This window comes from Paramormyrops kingsleyae, chromosome 1 (genome assembly GCF_048594095.1).
Source record: "Paramormyrops kingsleyae isolate MSU_618 chromosome 1, PKINGS_0.4, whole genome shotgun sequence".
Taxonomy (NCBI): Eukaryota; Metazoa; Chordata; class Actinopteri; order Osteoglossiformes; family Mormyridae; genus Paramormyrops; species Paramormyrops kingsleyae.
In genome coordinates, this window is record NC_132797.1 from 15,339,711 (window position 1) to 15,364,384 (window position 24,674).

The 24,674-nt window shown below is 44.1% G+C and overlaps 1 protein-coding gene across 3 annotated transcripts in view; it reads left to right on the forward strand.

The window, feature by feature from the left end:
• Positions 1-10,072: 10,072 nt before the first annotated feature.
• Positions 10,073-24,674, forward strand: part of ptprr (protein tyrosine phosphatase receptor type R) — a 55,927-nt gene continuing 41,325 nt past the window's right edge. The window contains exons 1-3 of one of the 3 annotated variants that reach the window (XM_023826565.2): positions 10,073-10,164; positions 10,827-10,961; positions 16,703-17,085. In XM_023826565.2, coding sequence (XP_023682333.1) covers positions 10,901-10,961; positions 16,703-17,085 — 444 coding nt within the window. In that variant the 5' untranslated portion in view covers positions 10,073-10,164; positions 10,827-10,900. The other 2 variants (XM_023826573.2, XM_023826555.2) reach the window with 2 other exon arrangements.

Consider the following 24,674-nt stretch of genomic DNA (forward strand, 5'->3'; position numbering starts at 1 on the left):
CAAGATGATCTTGGAGGTGATAGTCCTTCATCTGGGCTGCAATATCCCCCAGACATACAGAGATCCAAGCAGAGACAATGGTGTTGTCAAGCAGGTAGGTTGAGTATAACTGGATGTCATGGTAGGAGAAGCTATGTGATTGGATTTTTAGACAAACATAGATAATGCACAGTGACAAGAGGGGTGGGCCAAGGACAGAGCCTTGGGGAACACCGGTTGTTACTTGATGTGATCTGGATACCTCTGCACTCCAAGCCACTAGGAATGATCTGTCCGATAGGTATGACTGAAACCAGAGCAGAACAGCGGCCGTGCTGCCAAGTGCAGCGAGGGTGGTCAGGAGGGTTAGAGCACTTATTTACCCAATAATATGATTTAATATGATTTATGGCTGCTGTACACGATTATTTGTAGCATTCTGCTGGGCCATGATGACCTTCACAGTGTCCTCCCTACTCTGGTAGATATTATGTTAGATTGTGTAATGCTAACAGACCTGTGTAAATGTGATTGAAACATAAGGGAAGTGCACTTGGTGAAGGTCAGGATCCTTGGCTCATTCTCACCCTGTGTTCACAAAGCAATCAGGTTTAAGAAGGCCATCAAGACCACCTTGAAAATATCAATGTACTGTCGGTCTTTGATGTCCTGCATGTATCTGCATTTGTAGAGTTTTTCTTCAAACAGTTGAAGCCATAGAAACATTCAACATTAGCTTAAAATATCTGAACCTTTATATTTCCATATGTGTCTTGGAACAGGAAGTTGAATTAAAAGTAATTTTATTGTCAGATTCACAATGGATTTAATTAAAGGTAGAACATGAAAATATGTCTTGATATCTCACAGTGCTTCTCATGTTCTGTAATGCAATGGGGCTGCACTTTATGCAGCAGATTCTAAACGTCATTCCTGATTTCTGATCAATGTTCAGATTCAATGCTCGCGCATTTATTAAAGATTAGTTTTTATACCCTAATGTAATTCCCAGTCATGAACATTTTTGTCACTATATTGTGCTTAAGTTTTATTGATAATGATAGTATTTATGTTTAATGCTTAAAAATCCTATGCCATTCTATGTTTAGCTTATTGTTTAAGATTGAAAAATAAAGTCCTTGCAATATAAATGATAAAATTGGAATTAATCATAGAAAGCTTGTTGCTATCACTGTGCAGAGTAGAACAGTTCCCTCCTTAAAATTCTAAGATGCTGAGTGATGAAGCTGGAACTCAAATTGCTAAGGGTGGGAATAGCTGGTGATGCAAAAAGGAAATTATCTGTAGGCCATACCATCCCTTTTGACAACGCTTTCTGTACGACCATCGAAGAACACAGCCTACAAAGGCTACTACACTTTCAAAGACCACATCCTTCGAAGCCCCGGAATTCAGACACAGCCGAATCAATATCCAACCTGAATGGCAGCAAATCCCACCAGCAATATTCCAACATCTAATGGAAAGCCTTCCCTGTAGACAATAATAATGATAGATTCTTTATTGATCCCCATGAGGAAATTCTTTTTACGCCTCCCACCACTCTCACCTCTCTGTAGGTGAGAGCATGCTGGCCACAAAGGGCAGCCACCTGTACTGGCACCCAGGGAGCTGGGGGCTAAGGGCCTTGCTCAAGGACCTGCAGACGTGCCAAGGCCTGGCTCAGACCAGATAACTTTATATTAAAACCTTTGGTTTCCAGAATGAGATGTGGGACAAACTTGCATGGGATATGGTGGATGGCCATGCATTTTTGTATTTGTCTTGTATTTATTAATTGAGTTGGGAGACCAATAAAGAAATGGAAGTAGAACTGACACACGTAGCTTGGTTGTGTGTGGAGGTTGGAGTTGGTCAGGCGTAGCTTTTAAGTTGTGGTTTCTAAAATGTCTAGATTTTAATCAGTAATAACAATGGGTGGTGGTTGAAGGGCGGCCACTTGAATCTTTTCCAGCTTCCACCTCAACAGATATTTTAATTTGGGTTTTTTTTTTAACTTTGTGAATTGTGTTTATTTGTTGTAGATGGTAATGTGCATGATTCAATTGTGCAGTATCACCAGCAACATACACTGAGCGGGGGTTTATATATTTTATGACTAATACTGTCAAGTTTGTTGTGTCTTTTCCTTATCTTATGTAATTCTGTGTTATTATGTTGTAGTTTAGTTTGTTATTGGTTGGCTCCTACATTGCTATAGGGTCGGCACACAAGAGGATTGTCGAACTCCTGACTAATTGCCTAAAATAAAGGCAGTTATTTTATCTTTGCTTTTGTGTGCCTCCTCAACATCTCCCAATGTTTTCCCATGTCCATAGACATCTTATCTGTAACTTGGTATATTTGGCAGTGATGAATCCTTTTATTCAGTAATCACGCACCAGTTTTACCCCTTACAAACTGGTGTACACATACTTTTGGCCATACAATGTATTTATGAACACTGCATGTAAATTTGGTCTATCGGACATGTGGAGAAAATGTTGACAATTGCATTCAACATAGGCTTGCATTCAACTTACATACTTTCATTTTCAGAGTAAAAGAGTTTTTGCCGATTTCAATTAGTTTATCGATGTAAATGAAACAGCCCATATTTTGCTTGTTGCCAAAATCTTTGAGGGCACAACACCCTCTTCTTGCATGATGAATTAATTACATTTCTTGCATGGCAGCCCCTTCTTTTTCCGGTTAAGTGCGATGGATGTGACCGTGCTGATGAGGGGAGAATATAGCGCTTTTTTCACTTCAGTGCTTGGTGCGAGAATAGATCGATAAATGTGTATTCGTGGCCGTCTCACGCACATTTCCCATTGAATGTTCTCCTCATCTCTTTACTGCCCACCTTCTTGCTGTTTAGGTCATTGCAACCCCTGACCATGCAGAACGTGGGACCTGGAACTAAAGACCCTTTGCCTTCCTGACAGAAATGAATGCTACTCATGTTCGGTAGACCCTGGCTAAAGGCAACATGGAGTAGAGTTTGCCAGGTCAGGTTCTTAAATTATGGTAAGTCATGCCCAGTTCATCCTTTAGGCAAGGTCAACCATAACATGCAGTCCACCTGAAGACTAAACGGGACGAGATGAATTAATAAAAGAAGCAAGTGATGAGACAAACAGCACTTCATTCTCTCTAAGTTGCTTTGGTACCTTGTTATACAGGAACATTATAATCAAGTTGCAATAAAAAGAACAGGCTGATACTGTATGTTAAGAGAAAGATCAATTAGCCTTAATAAAATATTTTTCCCTTTAACTAATTCATACGTTCTGCGGGTTGCTAAGGAATTTCGTTTCTAAACAAACTGCAATATCTAGTTTCGCCACTAGATGGGAGCACTAAAAAAAATATTCTGTTAATTCTACCTGTTAAAACTATATTTTATTTACGGTTTGTTTTTGGAAACAACGACTGCTAGGGAAAACAGGAAACTTTTTTTCACCCTTCAACAGTGATATTTAACCAGAATATTGACTGGCAACTATGCATGTCACAGGAAAGGTAATTAATTCATTATAATATTTACACAAGGAAAAGGCTAACGAAAATTAACTTCTCCTAGTCTTTTTCAGAGCAAGGTGACACCCTTCACTCGGCTGCTTGACTAGAGGCTCCCCCGAGGGAGGGCTGGCACGTGACACCTCACTGGGGCTCAGTGTTTCTTGAAATTTGTGTGCAAACTGAAGAAGGGAAGTAGAAAAGTTAAAATTGGGGTGGTGAAGATTGGACAGGTTGGAAAAACGCGAGAGAAGTAGCCACTGCACTTTGGGTGAAAAACAATTAAGAAATGGGAAATGATATGTAAAGTATTTTTAAAGAGGAAAAATGGGGATAAAATTAAAGTAATATGATGTAATTAGTTTACACTGCAGTGATGAATGGGAGAGGGGGTGTTTTCAGGGTAGGAGGTGGGGTCACACAGCAGGGGGAGCTGAACCGGGGACTGTCTGTCATAAAGAGAGGAATCAGTAAACTGTACGAGGCATTTTTGGGGCAGCATTTACCTTTGTTATTTGTCTGATTTTTGTGGTGGTCTATGCAATTTGGAGGGGGGGGGGGCTCTAATTAAAGCAGACCTGCCTTATGGAAAGAGCAGGCTGGTGGCAGGCTCTGTGGCTGGCTGGGCGGGTGTTCGTCTGCATGCTTTTAAGAAGCTGCAGGGAGAGTGAGCTGTTATTGATCTGTGCATGGAAAGCCTGGACACGCCAGACTCAGGGGACACTAATTATCTTCCTCTAATTTTATAAAGGAGCAGAGAGAAGCCTCAAAGTGTGAGAACTGTAGCACATAGCAGTGCACCCTCCATCCTTCTCAAATTACAGCATGCAGTGTGCCCTCCTTCCCTCTTATTACACTGTACATTATGCAGTGTGCCCTCTTTCCCTCTTATTGCACTGTATGTTATGCAGCATGCCCTCCTTCCCACTCTTATTATACTGTATGTTATGCAATGTGCCCTCCTTCCTTCTTATTACACTGTAAATTATGCAGTGTGCCCCCCTTCCCTCTTATTGCACTGTGTTATGCAGCATGCCCTCCTTCCCACTCTTATTATACTGTGTTATGCAATGTGCCCTCCTTCCCTCTTATTACACTGTACATTATGCAGTGTGCCTTCCTTCCCTCTTATTACACTGTATGTTATGTAGCGTGCCCTCCTTCCCACTCTTATTATACTGTATGTTATGCAGCGTGCCCTCCTTCCCTCTTATTACACTGTACATTATGCAGTGTGCCCTCCTTCCCTCTTATTGCACTGTATGTTATGCAGCGTGCCCTCCTTCCCACTTTTATTATACTGTATATTATGCAATGTGCCCTCCTTCCCTCTTATTACACTGTACATTATGCAGCGTGCCCTCCTTCCCACTCTTATTATACTGTATATTATGCAATGTGCCCTCCTTCCCTCTTATTACACTGTACATTATGCAGTGTGCCCTCCTTCCCTCTTATTACACTGTATGTTATGCAGCGTGCCCTTCTTCCCTCTTATTGCACTGTATGTTATGCAGCGTGCCCTCCTTCCCACTTTTATTATACTGTATATTATGCAATGTGCCCTCCTTCCCTCTTATTACACTGTACATTATGCAGTGTGCCCTCCTTCCCTCTTATTGCACTATATGTTATGCAGCGTGCCCTCCTTCCTACTTTTATTATACTGTATGTTATGCAATGTGTTCTCCTTCCCTCTTATTACACTGTATATTATGCAGCATGTCCTTCTTCCCTCTCCTATTACACTGTACAATGTGCAGTGTGCCCTCCTTCCCTCGCTTATTACACTGTACATTATGCAGTGTGTCATCCTTTCCTCTCTTATTAGATAACAATAGTACTGAAAAATGTGGAATTGACCGCTCTTAACTGCATGTATTAATTTCCCCTGAGCGCAGTGATCTGTGCATCTCGTGATTTTCTGCACTCTTGTTTCTTGATTAAATGCGCTGCAAAACACACACTAGGGCTGCACGATAGCCTATATCGTTTCAGCATCGTCATCGCGATGTACGCACGTGCAATAGTCACATCGCAGGATGTGCGATGTTAAGTAATGCAAATTAAATTAAGCGGCGTGGACAACGCTTTTGGTGTTTTTGCTGAACTAACAAATGTCACACTGTTCTTATTCTTAAACAATCCACAAAAGTCTGTCTAACATAATTTAAATCAATTTAAAGGTTTTTGGATACGGAGTCGACACGCAGCTTTGCTCCGGCAGCTAACAAACATATCTATCACAGAACGAACCACCAAGCACAAACATTCTAACCATTTAACCCAGCGTTATTTTGTCACTCATGTTAACTCTCATATGCGATAAGCTTCCATAGTTTAATGCTCATGCTCTGTTTAGTACTGATTAAGTTATCATACCATTATATTTGGGCTAAATCAGGTCAATCTTTCTAGAATGATTAATTATACCAATAGAGCAGCGGTCACTAACAGGCGGACCCGGACCCAGAAGCTGCCCCATACGGACCTGGACCGATAGCCAAAACAGAAAGTTATGATTTAAAACCTGATGGGGCCCTTCTATTTTAACCGCCACAGCTTTTGTAGTCTTTTCGGTAGTGGTTTAGCACTAGAACTGCCGCTTCCCACACCAATGCACGTCAAACGCCTTTATCTGCGAAGCGTAGTTCGGCGTATGCAGCCCTTTGTCTGCGCTAATGTGCCATTAGTGTTAATAACAGCAGCAAAGCGACCAAAAAGCCGTAATGTTCCTAACAGAGTGGCTGCTTAATAACAGCAGCGAAGTGAACACCCGCAACCAAAAATCCGTAATGTTCCTAAGAGAGTGGCTGGTCTGTCCTGAAATCATATAGCTGAAAAGTTTTCAAATACAGTATGTATTATATAACATGTTGGATAAATAGACATAGTTTATTAGTGATTTCATGTTCGTGGAAGTTTCCGCTTTTTAACATATGTATAAAGTAATATTATCTGTTATATAGATCAACTCAGGTGAAACAAAAATTGTACGTTTTCAGCATCTGGCACGCCACTCATGATTTCAGACTTGCGCAGGAAATCTTACGGCAAATCTATATTATTCCATTATAAACCTAAAATGAGCTACGTCAAAAGTGTGTTTACATGGTTAAATACAAAAGCATACTATTTACAAGGTAAGAACTGTTACATGTGTGTGCAGACATCTCGAATTGAATTGCACTGAATTAATTTGATTTGACAGTCAGGTACTGATTACATGCAATGTTGATGCAACTGATATGCTACTTAAATATACATCACACTAAATAGTTAGACATTATGATCTTCCTGACCTTTGCTTCATGAAATTTTCTCTAACTGGACCTCTTTAAATTTTAGTTGAATACCCCTGCAATAGAGCTATTGAACTTATTAGAATTTTTAAAATCCCAATATCTCAATATATATCGCAGAAAGAATAAATATTGCAATGTGATTTATTCCCAATATCGTGCAGCCCTAACACACACACAGACACACACACACACATATATATATATATATGCAATATCTTTATTTAAAAAACTGACACAGCAATCACTACAAACACGATGATCATTGCAGATCATTGCAGCGAATGTGGTGTACTTCACAGAAACATTATAGATAGCTGAATGAAGGACTTTTGCCCATAAACCCACATTATAGTAATTTAAACACACAAATTGCATGTACTAATTAGTTTTTTTGGCCTTGATTTATGGTCAATGTAAAGAGCAGTACACTGGTGCAAAAAGAAGCCACTCTTTTTGTCATCATATTTGTAAAAATTGTGCTGATTTATGTATACAGCCCATTCTCTGAAGCAGTGTCCCACGCTCCAAAAATGTTTTGTTCCAGACATCTCACATGTTACATAATACCAGTACATACATAAATAATATGAAATATTTTTGAAAAATTCATTTTTGCACTCAATGTTTTAAAGCTTTTTTGTTTTAGGGAAACACCAGCTCTGAGATCCACACTCTCTGGTGCCATGCAGTAAGGACTGTATATGTCTCCCTCTGGACAAGACATCCTGACGATGAAAGAATGGATAGATGGACAAATGAAAAATCGAATAGTCCACTATGGTCCTGATGGCGCCCCGCTGTTTCCTTAATACTATAATGAAACGGTATTCTGACTGAATCCTGAGATTGTAACGGGTGACATATGGCCTCCGTGCTGTGAGAACGCAGGCTATTTGCATCGCGAGTGCAGGCTCGTCTGGGGAGCCAGGAGGAAAGAAGGGACACGTGAGCTTATGACAGTAAAAATAACACGGTACAGCTTTTGCTGGAGCTCCCAAATCCCCGAGGGACCCAGGGGCCGACGGCGGGGCATGAGTCAGACCCAGCAAGACAGCAGAATGTCTGCTCTACCCTTCTGGCCACTGGGGAGAGCTCTGGACATCAAGAGGAAGAGAGACCGTGCCAAGGCTCTCAACGCAAGTATGCCAGAGAGATCAGGCTTATTCACGACGCTGGGCAGAACTTCTCCTTCACGCCCCTGGAAAATGTCGGCAGATAAGGTTTTATCCCCTTGGACAAAGGAGAATTTGTCATGCTTTAGTGCATCGTTGGCGTGAAAAATGGAAATGATGCAACAAGATGGGGTTAATGAGATGTTTGTCTTTCTCCAGATGTTTTTAAAAACACACCAGACTGATGTTTGCTAATTGTGTGCAGCATTCAAGTGAATATCCATAAATAATACACATTGGGAGAAATTACTAAACAAGACCAGCTAACATTCACAGTTGTGAAGAGGAACTCAGAGACGTGAAAAGGTTTATTTATAAACATACAGGGAAACAACTGTGTCGGTTATATAATGTCTGCTCTTGATAACTGCAGTGCCCTCAGACTAATGGTGCAATATCAAGTATATTATACATCCACTCCCAACTCTGTATTGAATAACTGGTTGGAAGATGGATTGATGGATGGATGGATGGATAGTTGGGGGGTGGAATGTCCTATTACAGTTGGACAGCAGAACCTTAATTGAGTTACCAGCACAATGTAAATCAGCATCTTTGCGTATCTAAATAATCATCTGTTGAGTGATGGATAAAACAATATGTGGTTTTTATGACGGGTACAATAAAGGATTGGAAAGGCATGTCTGGTGAGGGGTGAAATGATTTTACCTTATTTGGGGATCTCCTGGTTCACCTCTGATGTAAAATCTCTCTACCACTGATTTCAGACCTAAATCAATAGCTATCATGTGTCCTTTTGGGGGAGGGGGGCGGGGGCTTTGGAACCAGTAAGAGTTATGCATCATTTATAAATATGTATGTATTTCTTATGATGGTCTTATAAAGAACTTTTGTACGGCACATCATCTAAAGTGCTACAGTCATTAACAGTATGTAGTGCGCCAGGATAAATGGTCCTCACACTCAATCAGCACCCTCCATAAAGCACTATCAATGAATGCTACAATGACAGCCTCTTCTGCACACAGAAAGCAGTTATAATGTATGTGACAGCAGGTGCATCTATTGAACTTAACCTAATTTTAAGAAGAAAAAAAAAATAAACAAAAAAATAAGCACTTTTCCAGGATCACACAGAGAGGGGTGTGGAGGCTCAGTCGGTGGCACTGTTGCCTCATACTTACAGAGTTGGGGGGGGGGGGGGTCAAATCAAGCTGTGTTTGGTGGGTGCCAAAGACATGCGAGTAGGTGGACGAGTGTCTGTAAAAGGCATGTGCCCTACGACAGACTGGCAATGCATGTGCCCTACGACAGACTGGCAATGCATGTGCCCTACGACAGACTGGCAATGCATGTGCCCTACGACAGACTGGCAATGCATGTGCCCTACGACAGACTGGCAATGCATGTGCCCTACGACAGACTGGCAATGCATGTGCCCTACGACAGACTGGCAATGCGTGTGCCCTACGACAGACTGGCAATGCGTGTGCCCTACGACAGACTGGCATCCTGGGCTCTCGGCTAGCAGGGTTGCTCCCTGGTTACATGGATTCGGCTGCCTCACAAATAAAAAAAAAAAACAAACACAAAACAGAACCTGCTGCCAGAATTACTTTGTAATTTTATTTATTTATCTCTCAATGTAACTCATAAGCCACTAAAAGGAGATTCTTCTCCATAGTGATATGAGACCAGACGAGGGAGACATTACTTTTAGGACATACTAAATGTACCACATTACCATCCTTAATACAATCTGGGCAGTCTCTGATTACTATCTCTGGGGTGATCACAGACACTGTCCTAAGTACTCTGTCATAAATTTCACTCACTTTAATGGCACAGGCCACAAGGCAAAATGACTGCTTTTCCAAATCAATGTAACTCTGCTCTGACCTCTGGGAACTGGCTTGCTGTAAAAGCCACACCCTCGTGCATCTCAGAGAAAACTAGGCTAATATAATTTATTGACAACCCGCCCCCGCCCCTCGCCGCAAACCACATGCTACATTTACCAGGCCCCAAGCAGTGGCTGGAGAAGATGCAGAATGATGAACCAATAAGCTGATCACGTGGTATCAGCACAGAAATGGTGGGCTGACCAATCAGAATGCAAAGCTGAGCGCACTTGGCGTTCAAATAACCACGCTGGGTTTTTTTTTTTTGCGTAAATATTTTGAGTCCTCGGATATCCTGATTATTTTTTCTTCTGAAATATCTGGGTCAGTCTTGTATACAAGAGCTAACAACATAAAGAGCCTTAATACGAATGCTTATTTGACTGTTTACATTAATGTGGAAATTGTATCGCCCCCTGCATGTGATGACAAATAATATTCATTTTTCTTATTAGCATTTCTGTTAACAACAGCCGCATTGTGTAAAATATGAGTCTTTGTCCACAATCTGGATGATTCTCGTCTTTAAACGCGTATTATAATATTAGACAATAACAAGTCGGCTTTAAATGGCTTATATGTGCATAAAATGCGATAAAGGTCGCATCTATAATGTTTCTGTGCGGCGCACCTCTTTCGCCCATGTACTGCAATGTTCGCCGTGTATGTAATGATTGTCGTGTCACCTTTTTAATTTAAGATGTTACGCGCATGTATAGGCTTCGCAGCCCATTTAATCAAAGGAGAAAAGCGCAGAAAATCGCCGTGCGACGCGTGTAAACAGAGCACCGAGCTAGGAGGAAATCTGGCGTGTATTTGCGGGTTAAGCGCCGGACTGGCCTCCTATAAATTATGTAGCAGTAGGAGCCCTCCCATACCAATCTTAGCGAAGTGACTGTGCATGCAAGGTGATCCGAGATGATTGAAACGTAGCCGGATCGTCATTGTAAAACACTGATTATTTTACTCCCCCCCTCCCTGGGCAGAAGCTGGGGTAGATCTGGGGCAGGAAGCGCAAACCGTGGGAGCGGTGAGAAGTGGACGCGAACGCGGCGGAAACATGCCGGCAATACGCGGCTGCCTCCTGCTCGCCTGCGCTCTGCTCCAGTTTGACGTTTCAGGTGAGCTTCAGTTATTTATCAGGCATTAGGTGCTATTAAATAATGTAAATCCCCTTAACGAGAAACTCAGAGAGTCGCCTGCATTTCCAGCCGTGTCCAGAAACCAGATATTTGTTTTGTAGATGGTGCATGTTCAGTTTTTTTCGGTTCTGTATACGGTCCTGTAGCCTGTGTTCAGTTATGCATTTCAATGGGTAGCTGAAGCCTACCGAGATGCGTATGCCCTTTATTATATTGTTTACTAAGCAGTTGTGTAATCTGAATGACAAGCAGATTTTTGCTATTTTCAGCGTTATTCAAAATCATCTTCACTTTATCCCGTAATCGCAAATGGACAGTGGATTAACACGCATTCGTAGGAAATTAAGTTTCTGTTATTTATCGGTGTTGTCTGCGATCAACATGCTAATAATCCCATAGCATATAACATATAAGCCCCATAGCATATAAAAGAATTAGTTTAACTGGTCTTCCCTATACATTATGTTTGTTTTAAATGAATATGGCGTGTTTATCACCCATCGATCGGCGTCAGTTCTTTAAATGTAATGGAGTATTACCACTGTCATGTGTTTAGTTGGTTTTCTGCACTGATCCCCTGGAGGTAGGCTGCAGGATAGAGACATGCTGTAGTTTAAGCGTTTTTTAATATCCCGCTCCGCTTCTGCTACCTGGTTTCTGTTAACCTATGGAAGACTTGTACAGATTTCTCCCATTTAATCAAATCAAGTGAGAATCATGGCTGTGTAGATGCGAAATTAAAACTGCTTGCCAGGTGAATAAACCGCAATCTCCACCACCACCGCCGGTGTCTTAAGCACAGGAGAAGGCATTCTGCGTGTCACTTGGATGGAGAATGGAGTCAACCATAAAAATAAATACTTGCTTATAACATGGTTACATTTCTCATGGTTGCGATCAACCGTTCGCCAGCCCCTAGGCGAACGTGTTGCGGACACTGCTCTATGTTCGGGTGCCGTAGTGTTTTTCCGACAAGCTCGGCGTTTAAGTGGAACCTGTGGGAACATGTCTGCTACTCCAAAGCCTCTGCTGACAGCGGCCAGGGGAAGGGCTGCTCAATAAGAGGTATGAGCAGGGTGTGTAGTTCATCTACAGGGACAGGAGCAGAACACTATTCCAAGCTTTACGCTATACTGTACAGCCGCCAGTTCTTGTGTTGCGTATGTATGTGTACATATACTATATAGTGTGTGTACACTCACCTAAAGGATTATTAGGAACACCTGTTCAATTTCTCATTAATGCAATTATCTAATCAACCAATCACATGGCAGTTGCTTCAATGCATTTAGGGGTGTGGTCCTGGTCAAGACAATCTCCTGAACTCCAAACTGAATGTCAGAATGGGAAAGAAAGGTGATTTAAGCAATTTTGAGCGTGGCATGGTTGTTGGTGCCAGACGGGCTGGTCTGAGTATTTCACAATCTGCTCAGTTACTGGGATTTTCACGCACAACCATTTCTAGGGTTTACAAAGAATGGAGTGCAAAGGGAAAAACATGCAGTATGCGGCAGTCCTGTGGGCGAAAATGCCTTGTTGATGCTAGAGGTCAGAGGAGAACTGACCGACTGATTCAAGCTGATAGAAGAGCAACTTTGGCTGAAATAACCACTCGTTACAACCGAGGTATGCAGCAAAGCATTTGTGAAGCCACAACACGCACAACCTTGAGGCGGATGGGCTACAACAGCAGAAGACCCTACCGGGTACCACTCATCTCCACTACAAATAGGAAAAAGAGGCTACAATTTGCACGAGCTCACCAAAATTGGACAGTTGAAGACTGGAAAAATGTTGCCTGGTCTGATGAGTCTCGATTTCTGTTGAGACATTCAAATGGTAGAGTCAGAATTTGGCGTAAACAGAATGAGAACATGGATCCATCATGCCTTGTTACCACTGTGCAGGCTGCTGCTGGTGGTGTAATGGTGTGGGGGATGTTTTCTTGGCACACTTTAGGCCCCTTAGTGCCAATTGGGCATCATTTAAATGCCACGGCCTACCTGAGCATTGTTTCTGACCATGTCCATTCCTTTATGACCACCATGTACCCATCCTCTGATGGCTACTTCCAGCAGGATAATGCACCATGTCACAAAGCTCGAATCATTTCAAATTGGTTTCTTGAACATGACAATGAGTTCACTGTACTACAATGGCCCCAACAGTCACCAGATCTCAACCCAATAGAGCATCTTCGGGATGTGGTGGAACGGGAGCTTCGTGCCCTGGATGTGCATCCCACAAATCTCCATCAACTGCAAGATGCTATCCTATCAATATGGGCCAACATTTCTAAAGAATGCTTTCAGCACCTTGTTGAATCAATGCCACGTAGAATTAAGGCAGTTCTGAAGGCGAAAGGGGGTCAAACACCATATTAGTATGGTGTTCCTAATAATCCTTTAGGTGAGTGTATATGTTGACAAAATAAAGGAAGCCATGAAGCTAATTATGTACCTGATAAGGAATAGGGCCACCCTTTGTCTTCATAACCACGGGTGTAAATTATGGAGGGGATATAGTCTAAACCAGTCAATACAATTCCCTGGACCCCCTAAATGGTGGAGACCTCAACCCAAAGTAATGCCCTTGTTCACAGCAGCTTCAGTTCTTCCTCGAATGCTGTCAAACAATTGCTCAGCTGTGGTTAGTAGGAAATTGGACCATTCTCTTTGAGGTATGGAGCAAGTGGAAATGTCTGTACTCTGGGTTCCTGAACTTAACATAGAGGGTCAGTGATTGCGGTTAGCATGGAAGGTGTTTGCATGTGATCTTGGTGTGAAACCATTTTTAATTAATTTAGTGTTGTTTTGAGGGGAATTATCTAGGATGAGGGAACCGTGCTTTCGTCATAAGGTGTACCTGGACTCCTCAAATGGTTGTGTATTCCTTGGTCTTTGTATGATTATGCAGAGCTATCCTTGTATCTGATCTGATGATTTCTGTGATATGGCTGGCCAGACTAAGATGGACTGTGTGAAAGCATCTTTCAGCTTCCTCCAAACGTAAAGCCATCTGGATGCAGTAAAAAGTGTGAAAGGTGACTCGTCGGAGCATAGTGCCTTTGCCTGTCGCTTAGGGGTTCAGGTTTAGCACTTTTTACAGTAGGTTATGCACCTTCGCATTGGGTTTGGATCTAAGCAGTCCCCCATTCACACATTAAGTAATCTGGCCATTTTTGTGACCGATTGACTCGCAGTCTATTCCCTTTGGAATGCCGGGATCTGCCTCGTGTTGCTTTGAAAGCTTGCATACCAAACTGCCGATTGTCAAATCTCTTTTGTAGTTGACAAGTCCTGCTAATTGGCTTTGCACTTAAAATGAGTCATTTCTGTAGCTCCATTTGTAATTGGAATTTAGTTGTGTCAAAGTTCATCCTTTTTCATGTCGTGTTCCTGTTATTTTCTCCGCCCCCTATGTATTTGTTTGTGTCTGTATATCTGTGATCCATTCAGCATTAGAATGAGTCTGAATATAAGGAAGGTGAAGTACAACTCTTGGTAATCAGCCTTGGGTTTAGCTGTTACTATAGACAAGTGTTGGTGGATGAGATAAACAAGTAGGCCCTGATATGAGTAAACTAATGCAAACTTGTGTTCCATAGCAATCTGGTGAGGGGGGGGGGGTGCATGAAATAGTGTTAATGCCAGACAAGCAGATTAATCAGATTCAAGAATTTAACAGTGCTGTGGTATAATGTCAGTTAATGTGCATTAATGTCATGCTGGCTGTAGAGGTCCTTCAGTCATGACATCATCAGCATCTGATTCATAGGGACTGATTTTTACAGATTTTTGGTTCAGGGCAGATGCATAATCTGTGACCTATATACGAAGCATGTATGTCATGTTTTGGTGAAGGTGGGCTTTGATGCACGTATGAAGCTATCCGAGGTCTTTGGGAAGTCTTACTTCTAATCATTTATAGTCAAACTATACAGGGCAATCCGGTCCTCCGAGACCCACAGCTGGTCCATGTTTTTGCTCCATCTAAACTCCCTGCCAGACAGTCCATGTTTTTGCAAAAATGCGGACTGTCTGTGGGTCCCCAAGGATCGGATTGGATGGGAGACGGAATGTGTTTGCTGCCAACAGATTGCAGAAATTTAATTTCCTTTTCTAATATTTGAAGCGAATCCTATCCAGGCTTTCCTCTGCCATGTGCCTGTACTTCTTGCCATAGGGTCCAAGCTCATCGTGACCCTTTCCCGGATAAGTGGTTATGGAAGATGGATGGATGAAATAAATTGATTTTCTTCCACCATTTGGTGCCTAAAAGGAAAGCCCACTCTTCTGCGGGCCCTGGTTCCATCTCGTCAAGGCTGTAACAGATGGACGCCAAGTTTAGGGTCTGGAACCAACTAGTTGGAGCTGCGTGTGTCTCAGTGTTTATTTTTGACATTTTTTGTGGCTTTCGACATTGGCAAAAAAACGATCAAATTTAATTAGTCTCTCACATGCAGAAAATTGGGAAATTGCCCCCATCTCATAAGCGAACTTCCACTGACGTTTGTTTGTGGCTGAGTGGTTTAGGGTATCTGTGAGCAGCAGGGTCGTCGGCTCAATGCCAGGGTCAGCAAAGCGATGTCACTGAAGTGGCCCTGAGCGGGACCCTTAACCTCAATCGCTGCAGGGACTGGCTGACTCTGATTACTCAACTGTATGGCACTTTGGATAACAGCGTCTGCTGAATAAATGTAAAGATTATTTTCTGGTAAGGAACTAATTGCCTTTGGCAGTCCTTTAAAAGTAAATAATGCTGAGGGTTAGGGTACTCTCAAGCTTTTTTGCTAATGTAGTTTTTCTCCTTTGGTTAATATATTTTTTGATGTGTATTCAGAGCAAAATAAAACTTCAGAGTGAATTCTGAAGCAGAAAAGCAGCCATGAAAGGCTAATTAATCAGGCCCTTGATGTGTGCTGTATGCCGTATAGGTAAATATTTGAGGTGTTTGTGTGTCTTTGCTGACTCGATGCTTATGCCAGCGTTCTGGCTCCCTGGGAAGCCCGGAAAATTCCGGAATTCCTGTGAAATCCTCAAACGGGAGGAGAGAGGACTGCCGTTTTCTGCTGCTGCCCTGGTTCAGCCTCAGAATAGTCATCAGCCTGCTTTGCAGTTTTTTCCCTCACATTCACCACTAAGATATTTGAAATCTCAGGTACAAGTGCTTTGCTTTTCCAAGTAAAATTTAGCTCATGGGGTCCAGACCCTAGCAGTTTAGCCTTCTTAAGTGTTTTGTAGTGGTGAAGATGGGTTTTGTTGAGCATCTCATTTAGGTGCCATGGTGACACAGTTGAGGGACTTCCTAATTTATTCTGGTTTCTTTGCACAGTCCAAAAACTTGCATGTTGAGGAGCTGGTATCACTAATTTGGTCATAATATGTTTTGTGATGGATTGCCATCTTGTCCTTGTCCCCAGTGATGTGCAGCCACCATGTCCTTGTCCCCAGTGATGTGCAGCCACCTTGTCCTTGTCCCCAGTGATGTGCAGCCACCTTGTCCTTGTCCCCAGTGATGTGCAGCCACCTTGTCCTTGTCCCCAGTGATGTGCAGCCACCTTGTCCTTGTCCCCAGTGATGTGCAGCCATCTTGTCCAATGTGACCTTGGACCCTGCCATTCCTGGGATAGGTTCCAGACTCATCACAGCCCTGTACTGGTTATGGATATGGGGAGGGTATCTGGTTTAACAACCGTTCTCTTTGTTTTCGTTAACCAGGATGTTTGTCTGGAGACCACGGCCCTCTTATGACTGCTCACCGTGTGAAGTGGCCAGTCCTGGTCACCCGGCGTGCCGAGAAGCTTGGGAAGACCGTGGACCTGGGGGTCATGGGTAGTAGCATGAAGGTGGTCCGTCACCCACACCATCACCAGCTGGATGAGCTGCACCGGCACCCACCAGCCAACCACCTCAGCGATCTCCCCAGCAATCTGCCACACGGCCAGTCGCGGGCCAGGATCGGCAAGCTTCGGCCCGCCTTAATCACACCCCCCCATTTCCGGCAGGCACCCCCCGAGCAGGCAGCTGGCTTTCTGGCTCGCACCGAGGACGACGTGAGGGTGGAGAACGCCCCCATCTCCGTCAGACACCTCGTCACTGTGGTAGGCACCTCCCTCTCTCTCGGTGCGCAGTGTTTCTCTCCAGAAAAGCTGATGCTCAGAGCTTTAGTCCAGTGTTTCCTAATCCGGTCCAATCCGTGTTTTTGCTCCTTCCAAAAATGTGGTCTGTCTGCGGGTCCCCGAGGATTGGATTGGGGAAACACCGCTCTAGTCTAAAACTAGATTCCATGCTTCTTTCTAAAGCTTATTGTCATTAAAGGACAATAAGGAAAAGTGATCACTGTGAAATAAGTCCTCCTAATACTATTTTGTTTCTAAAATTTATAATGCTTAGACATCACGACCTTTTCGACGTTCAAAATGCGAAAGAGCTAAAGTTTATCGACTGACGCGAGAATTGTCTTTAATCGGGCTAAATTGGATTGACCTGTGGACCTCCACTCTGCTACACCCTGGTGGGTCTGATGCCCTTATGACTCTCTCAGAGGTGTGTGACAGATCCCTCCCCCTCCTCCCGCTCTATGCTGCGGGCAGGGTCCCCCAGTGATGAGGGACTGGGCTTGGATATTGACGAGTACCGTCAGGGTCTATAAATCAGCAGGGAGGGTTTTGTGATTTTTATCATGGCTCAGATTTATAGTGTCTTTGGAGCCTGTCAGTGCACAAAGATACTTCAGTCATCATTCATTTTTGGGGATGGAGGAAGGGAGGCCTGGAAGGAACAGGAATGACTCTGAGATGCTGTACCCTTGAGGTAAGCAGAGGCCAGGCATTGCCGTCGTTGTGCAAAACAGCCATATTGGTACGGTGTCCATTAGCTCATGTTATGGCCAGTTAAGAACAGGTAACAATGCTATTTTTATAAGTGGTATCTGTTCTGGGGGCGGAGCTTTGACAGGGTGGGGCTTCTGGGTCAACATTTGATTGGGCCACTAGGTGTCGTGGATAAACAGCGGCGGAGCTTAAACTCAGCGGTATGGCAGGCCGATGAAGCTAATGTAACTAGGGAGAAGGTTCTGGAACCACTCTCCGTCACCTCTTCATAGACCTGCCTCCTGTTCGATGGTGCCTGGCTTCACCTCTGTGTGTGTATTCGTTTATCAAATAGCCAAATGTAGGGGGATGTGTTCATCATAGGGAATGGTGTTGTATTTGGGAGGATGCGCTAAAAATCGCTGCTTTCTGTTCACACCCCACCCCCGATGGACAGGATCAGTACAGACATAATGTACTCAGGCTAAATGAGTTGATCATATAATGATGTTGCTCCTGCCAAGATCCAACACATTTAAATATTTACGACCCTCACCGACATGCCAGTTAACTGCTGCCTGTCACCCTGATGAAAGTTGTGATTTAAAATAAATAAATAAATAAAAAATATGTATTATGTGTATTTTTATTTATTTTTTTACATGTGTTTAAAGACACGCACCTTTTTGAGCAAGAGCTGTGACCTCGTTCTGTGAAGGGAAGTTCATAGGAAGTGGTATCCAGGAAATGATGTTCTGTGAAGGGAAGTTAATAGGAAGTGGTATCCAGGAAATGATGTTCTGTGAAGGGAAGTTAATAGGAAGTGGTATCCAGGAAATGATGTTCTGTGATGGGAAGTTAATAGGAAGTGGTATCCAGGAAATGATGTTCTCTGAAGGGAAGTTAATAGGAGGTGGTATCCAGGAAATGATGTTCTGTGAAGGGAAGTTAATAGGAAGTGGTATCCAGGAAATGATGTTCTGTGAAGGGAAGTTAATAGGAAGTGGTATCCAGGAAATGATGTTCTGTGATGGGAAGTTAATAGGAAGTGGTATCCAGGAAATGATGTTCTCTGAAGGGAAGTTAATAGGAGGTGGTATCCAGGAAATGATGTTCTGTGAAGGGAAGTTCATAGGAAGTGGTATACAGGAAATTGTGTTCTGTGAAGGGACGTTAATAGGAAGTGGTATCCAGGAAATGATGTTCTGTGAAGGGACGTTAATAGGAAGTGGTATCCAGGAAATGATGTTCTGTGAAGGGAAGTTAATAGGAAGTGGTATCCAGGAAATGATGTTCTGTGAAGGGAAGTTAATAGGAAGTGGTATCCAGGAAATGATGTTCTGTGAAGGGAAGTTAATAGGAAGTGGTATCCAGGAAATGATGTTCTGTGTTGTTTTGCCCCACTTACAGCAGCGGCTGTGCGGAGATGAGGAAAGCGCCAGAATCATTATAGCATGACACTTCACAAATTACCCTGACGACTCCTATCGACAAAATGTCTACTGGGAGAGAATTAAGGGCTAACGACCCTGTATCCGTGGAGTTTGTCTGGACCTGGGTGTGGCTTCGCTCTGATTGGCTGCGATCAGAGCCAAGGCCCGTTAGGCCAAGTCACATGCTCCTGTGCCCCTTTTGTATGGTCAGGGGTCCAAACATAGGGGTGTAGTAGGTTTAGCTGTCTCTCCTCATGCTGATTCTCAGTGCCACTCATTTCTCCTCTGGTTTATCGAATTCATCATCTGGATGGGGAATTAGCCAGTGTCAGGTGCAAATTAATTGCTAATTGAAAGAAAACATAATTTATGGGTCTTTGATTTCCAGCCTGAGGGATTTAAACCTGGTGGATTTAGACCTGGCATGAGAGGGAACAAGAAAAAGCTGTCAGACCGCTTTATTGTAGCTTCATCCCCCCCGCTGCGATAAACACACAAGCAGGTTAGTTTCGCAGTGTGTGAGGGTGTATGAAAGGATTTTGGTGTGATTAACAGTCCATAATACGCAAACAAAATGATGAAAAGTGATAAACAAAGTTTTGATGGTTTTAGTATCTTTGGTGGTGCCAGTGAAATTGGCCATAATGCTTTCTTTCTGTTTCTATCTGTCTTTTTCTATCCATCTGTCTCTGTCCCTGTGCGTGCGTGCGTGCGTGCGTGTGTGTGTGTGTGTGTGTGTGTGTACCGATCGCGTCTTGCAGTGGCACATTGTTCTTCCTGGCCACCTTTTGATGCCGGCTTCAGGTCACACTCTCCGGCTGACATCAAAGGTGCCTTCATTACTGAGGCAGGAAATGAACAGGGATTATCAGGGATCCCTCATCTCTGCCCTTTGTCCGGCGGGGTGCCGAGCTCATTTCCGTTTTAATCGGCGGCCAGCTTGCCGGTCCTCATGTCTCTGCTTTCCCCTGCGAGGCAGGCGGGCTGTTTGGAGCCCCCCACCGGGCATGAGTGGGCGGCCCTGTCCGAATGCAAAGCATTCTGGGTTCTGGTACAACAGTCGGCCCAAATGGGCTTCAGCCCAGCTTCTCCGTGAAGGTGCATTCATTCCTGTGACCCAGTGGTTTATAATGGGGGGGGGGGGGGGGCTGGTGTACTGGGTTTGTTCCGGCCTGGTCCCCATTTCCCGACTAAGGTTGGACACTGTTCTCATTGTGCCCTGTCATCTCGGAGTATTCCGGGTGCTGGTGTTAGATCAGAGCTTCCTGAATAGAAGAGAAGAAAGCAGAGTGGCCACCAAATGCTACCTGTCCTGTTTAAGCACAGGTGTCACTGGGGGTCAGACGGGACCTCAAGCTAACAGGTAATGCAAACACTCCTGATTTACCCCTGGCCTCATACTGAGGGCTCTCCCCAGTGGTCCAGGTTACTGAGAGAGCTTGTAGGGAGGGAGAAGATTTGCCACAGAGCCGCCAGAAGGTCATTCCCTATAATAACTGGGGACTATTTTAAGTTACAAGGCATATACACGGGATTTGGGGCTGAAAGCTGGATGTAGCTGCACGGTAAGGGTGCTAGCGTGTTAGCATCCTGGCGTTCAGCACCAAGGCCAGCTCCAGGGCAGGCCAGCTCCAGGGCAGGCCAGCTCCTGGCCAGGGGAACTGAGGTGCCTGAGAGCGGCTTTCAGAACCCTGGAGAGCTCCCAATCCAATCCCAGACCCCTGTATCAGTGCAGCGGAGTTCAGAACCTCCAGATCCGGTACCGTCTTGTAAATACAGCCCCTGCTGTCAGGCAATGCGTACCCCCCACTCGCACCCTCTCTGTTTCCCTCTGTGTGGCACCGGTGACCTATTTTGTTTTTTTTTTTTTTGTGATGAGGATACCTGAGTGGAGGTGTCATCCACATACGCTACCCCCACGTCACCCCCCCCGGTCCCAAGGGGCCGGTGCTATTTTCCAGCGGGTCGTTGCAGCAACCGTCTCCTTGGGGGATTTGCTTTTGTTCTCGTCCGTTCGCCTTGGTACATTTGGAGCCTGAGTGACATGTGTCCGTGTGTGATATCGCACCGAATGTCACCGGCGTGAGAGCGATCCTGTGTGTCTGAAGCTGCCCCCCAGCGCGGATGTTGAGCGTCGGCTGCAGGCTCACGCCGCAGAGTGACGTGCTAGTCGTGTAATAGCACTTAATCGCAGTGTTTATGCCGACAAATCAGCCTTGTTTATTTTGGCAAGGTAACATCTTTTAATGCACAGGCAACTCTCAACTTGCATAAAATTAATCCAGACTGATTGTGAGGTATACTTCTAAGTAATTTTACACTTTAGTAAAACATGTACTGTTATTGTATGTTTGTGTGTTTTTTGCTATAAGGTGTCTTGAATAGTCTAAATCTGTTCAGCCTCAAGCAAAGGAGACTGAGGGGGGACATGATCCAGGTCTATAAGATTCTAACAGGTTTGGATGCTGTTCAACTGAATAGTTACTTCAGCATTAGTTCAAATACAAGAACTCGTGGCCATAGGTGGAAATTAGCGGGAGAACATTTCAAACTGGATTTAAGGAAGCACATCTTTACACAGCGTGTAGTCAGAGTATGGAATAGTCTTCCTGATAACGTAGTGCAAGCTGAATCCTTGGGTTCCTTTACATCAGAGCTAGATAAGATTTTAACAACTCTGAGCTATTAGTTAAGTTCTCCCCAAGCGAGCCCGATGGGCCGAATGGCCTCCTCTCGTTTGTATAGTTCTTATGTTCTAGTAAGGGGTATAAATAGGACTTGCATTAAATCTGAATTACTTAAGGGTTTGTGGGACAGATGACTTGCATCAGTTGAGAGCTACCTGTATTTTAGCACTGTATGTAATGTGGGGCGGTAAAATGTAAAGTGCTTTGTGACAATGGCTGTTAAAAACGCTATATAAATAAAATTGAATTGAAATTGAACTGAATTGAAATGTAATGCCCCATCAGAATCATTACACTGGCGTACTCTGGTATGTTATGCTGATCTGTATTTCTTATATTATGAACAGTAATATTCTCCAGTTTTTTTTTCATTGTTCTTAAAACAGTGCTCATCCCTAGCTGTTAAATGCCAACTGTTACATTACTCCTGCATGGGGACCAGATTCCCCCCCTTCCCCCACCCCCCGCCATGGGCAGTCCGTCGCCACAGTAATGCAGGTAATGCAACATGAGAGTTCTGCGCATGGAGCAGAGGTGGGGGGGGGGGGGTGTGCTGGAGGAGCAGGGAAGCCTTTGCTGTCTCCACCCGGGACCCTATGGGCCTCAGGCCGGCGTGTCCTGAGGGGCGGAGCTCTCTCTCTGCCGGGAAAGGCCTTCCACGTCGTCCCCGGCGACCTGTTGTGTGTCATTAATAATGAATGGCTCCTGTGCGGCTTCCAGCAGCGAATCGATGTTATCGAGCAGCACCTTTTAGAGCGGAGCGATCTCAGTCCGCCAAGGGAGATTTAAAAGCATGTATCATAAAGTTCTCCGTTACAATGATTGGTCCGGCTCTGAAAGCTTCAATGTCATCTTTTTAGTGCGATATTGGAAGCCTGTATTTCACAGTTCCTTTATGCCATTGCTTTTCTCCAAAATGATATTAATCTCAGTTTCTCTGTGGCCTCATTTCTTTAATTTTGCAGTTCAGCTTGTGTATTTCCTTTGATTTTTTAGTGGAGTCTTAATTCCATTAAGACGGCGTGTTTCACAGGTCTTTAATCACTGACGTGTGAAGCTCACTCTTTTGGAAGTTTTTTTTTTCTTTCTTTCTTTTTTTTTAATTTTAAATCAATACAGATCGTGTAAGAACCTCCAAGGGTAATAATAAGTCTGCATGGCCAGCCATATTGTGTATTATGGCAGATGGCCACTAGATGGCAGTAACCATATACAGGTGCATAAGTCATAACGGCACCAAGCCATTGTTTATTTCTGTGCCGTTATTTTCCTGTACCGCGTGTGGCTGGATGAGTGAGTATTCCAATGGACGCGATCGATAAAACACTTTGAATCTGTAAAGGCCTTGGGCAGCCACTATCCACTGCACCAGGGTGCAGGATGCCTGTCTGGTGATTCAGAGAGAGTGACGCAAGGCAAACTGCGATCCACTGTGGGCTGCATGACCCTGGAAGTCAGCCGGTGGTCATCTGCGGTGTGTTCCTGTTAGACCAGGCTGAGCGGTCTGTCGTTATGCATCATGGAGACCAATCATGTGTCACATGCTTGGGATGTCCAGCAAAATGTTTTATTTTTTAGCTCTATGATTAGGTGCTGTTAAGTCCCAGCAGTAACAGAACAATCTCTTATACTGTGGAATGTGGCTAAGTGGGTTAGGATGCTGTGCTCATGATCAAAAGGTCGTCGGTTCAAATCCCAAGGTTGGCAGAGTGATGTCGCTGTTGGGCCCCTGAGCGAGGCCCTTAACCCCCACAGAGTGATGTCACTGTTGGGCCCCTGAGCGAGGCCCTTAACCCCCACAGAGTGATGTCATTGTTGGGCCCCTGAGCGAGGCCCTTAACCCCCACAGAGTGATGTCGCTGTTGGGCCCCTGAACGAGGCCCTTAACTTCCACAGAGTGATGTCACTGTTGGGCCCCTGAACGAGACCCTTAAGCCCCACAGAGTGATGTCACTGTTGGGCCCCTGAGCGAGGCCCCTAACCCCCACAGAGTGATGTCACTGTTGGGCCCCTGAACGAGGCCCTTAACCCCCACAGAGTGATGTCACTGTTGGGCCCCTGAACGAGGCCCCTAACCCCCACAGAGTGATGTCGCCCTGAGCGAGGCTGGAAGTCTAGGACTTTAGGCTTCCCCGTGGCATGTTGGTGATGGTCGAACCTCCTTTTTGCTGGTCACCCTCTTCCTCGCTTACCTTCGAGTTCCTAGCTCTCTCATCCTCCCCAATGCAGTGAGTTTTCACATAACATGCACAGAATACAGCAGCTAAAAATACTTAAGAATATTCACTCCTATTCCAGACTATAAGCATGTTTAACTGCTAAATGTTTGTTTACATCGGCTTCTGATTCACGCTTCACCATGACCTGTTTAACACATAGCTTAAGGGTAATACTATCCCTGCATCTCAAAAGCACATTCTAGCTCTACAGGACAACTACATTTATCTTTTTAATTCTTATAGTGCTTTTAAAGTCTCCCTTTAATCTGATTTTTCTTAAATTGTATTTCGTGGCAAATAAATGTCGCTATTAGTCCTGTTTACAGTCAGAACATGCCTAGAATTTAATTTGTGTTCATCATTACAGGAAGGCTCTAAGGTTCCTATCAAAGAACAAGCTGGTCGATACTGTTGCAGTGCTGTCTTTAGCCATATGTTGATCTGCCGCTTAGTGTATTGGTATTTGATTCCCACAGATAGACTGCAGTATTTAGGAGAGATAAACGTCGTCTGCTTGCATATGTCAGGTCCCTCTGTCC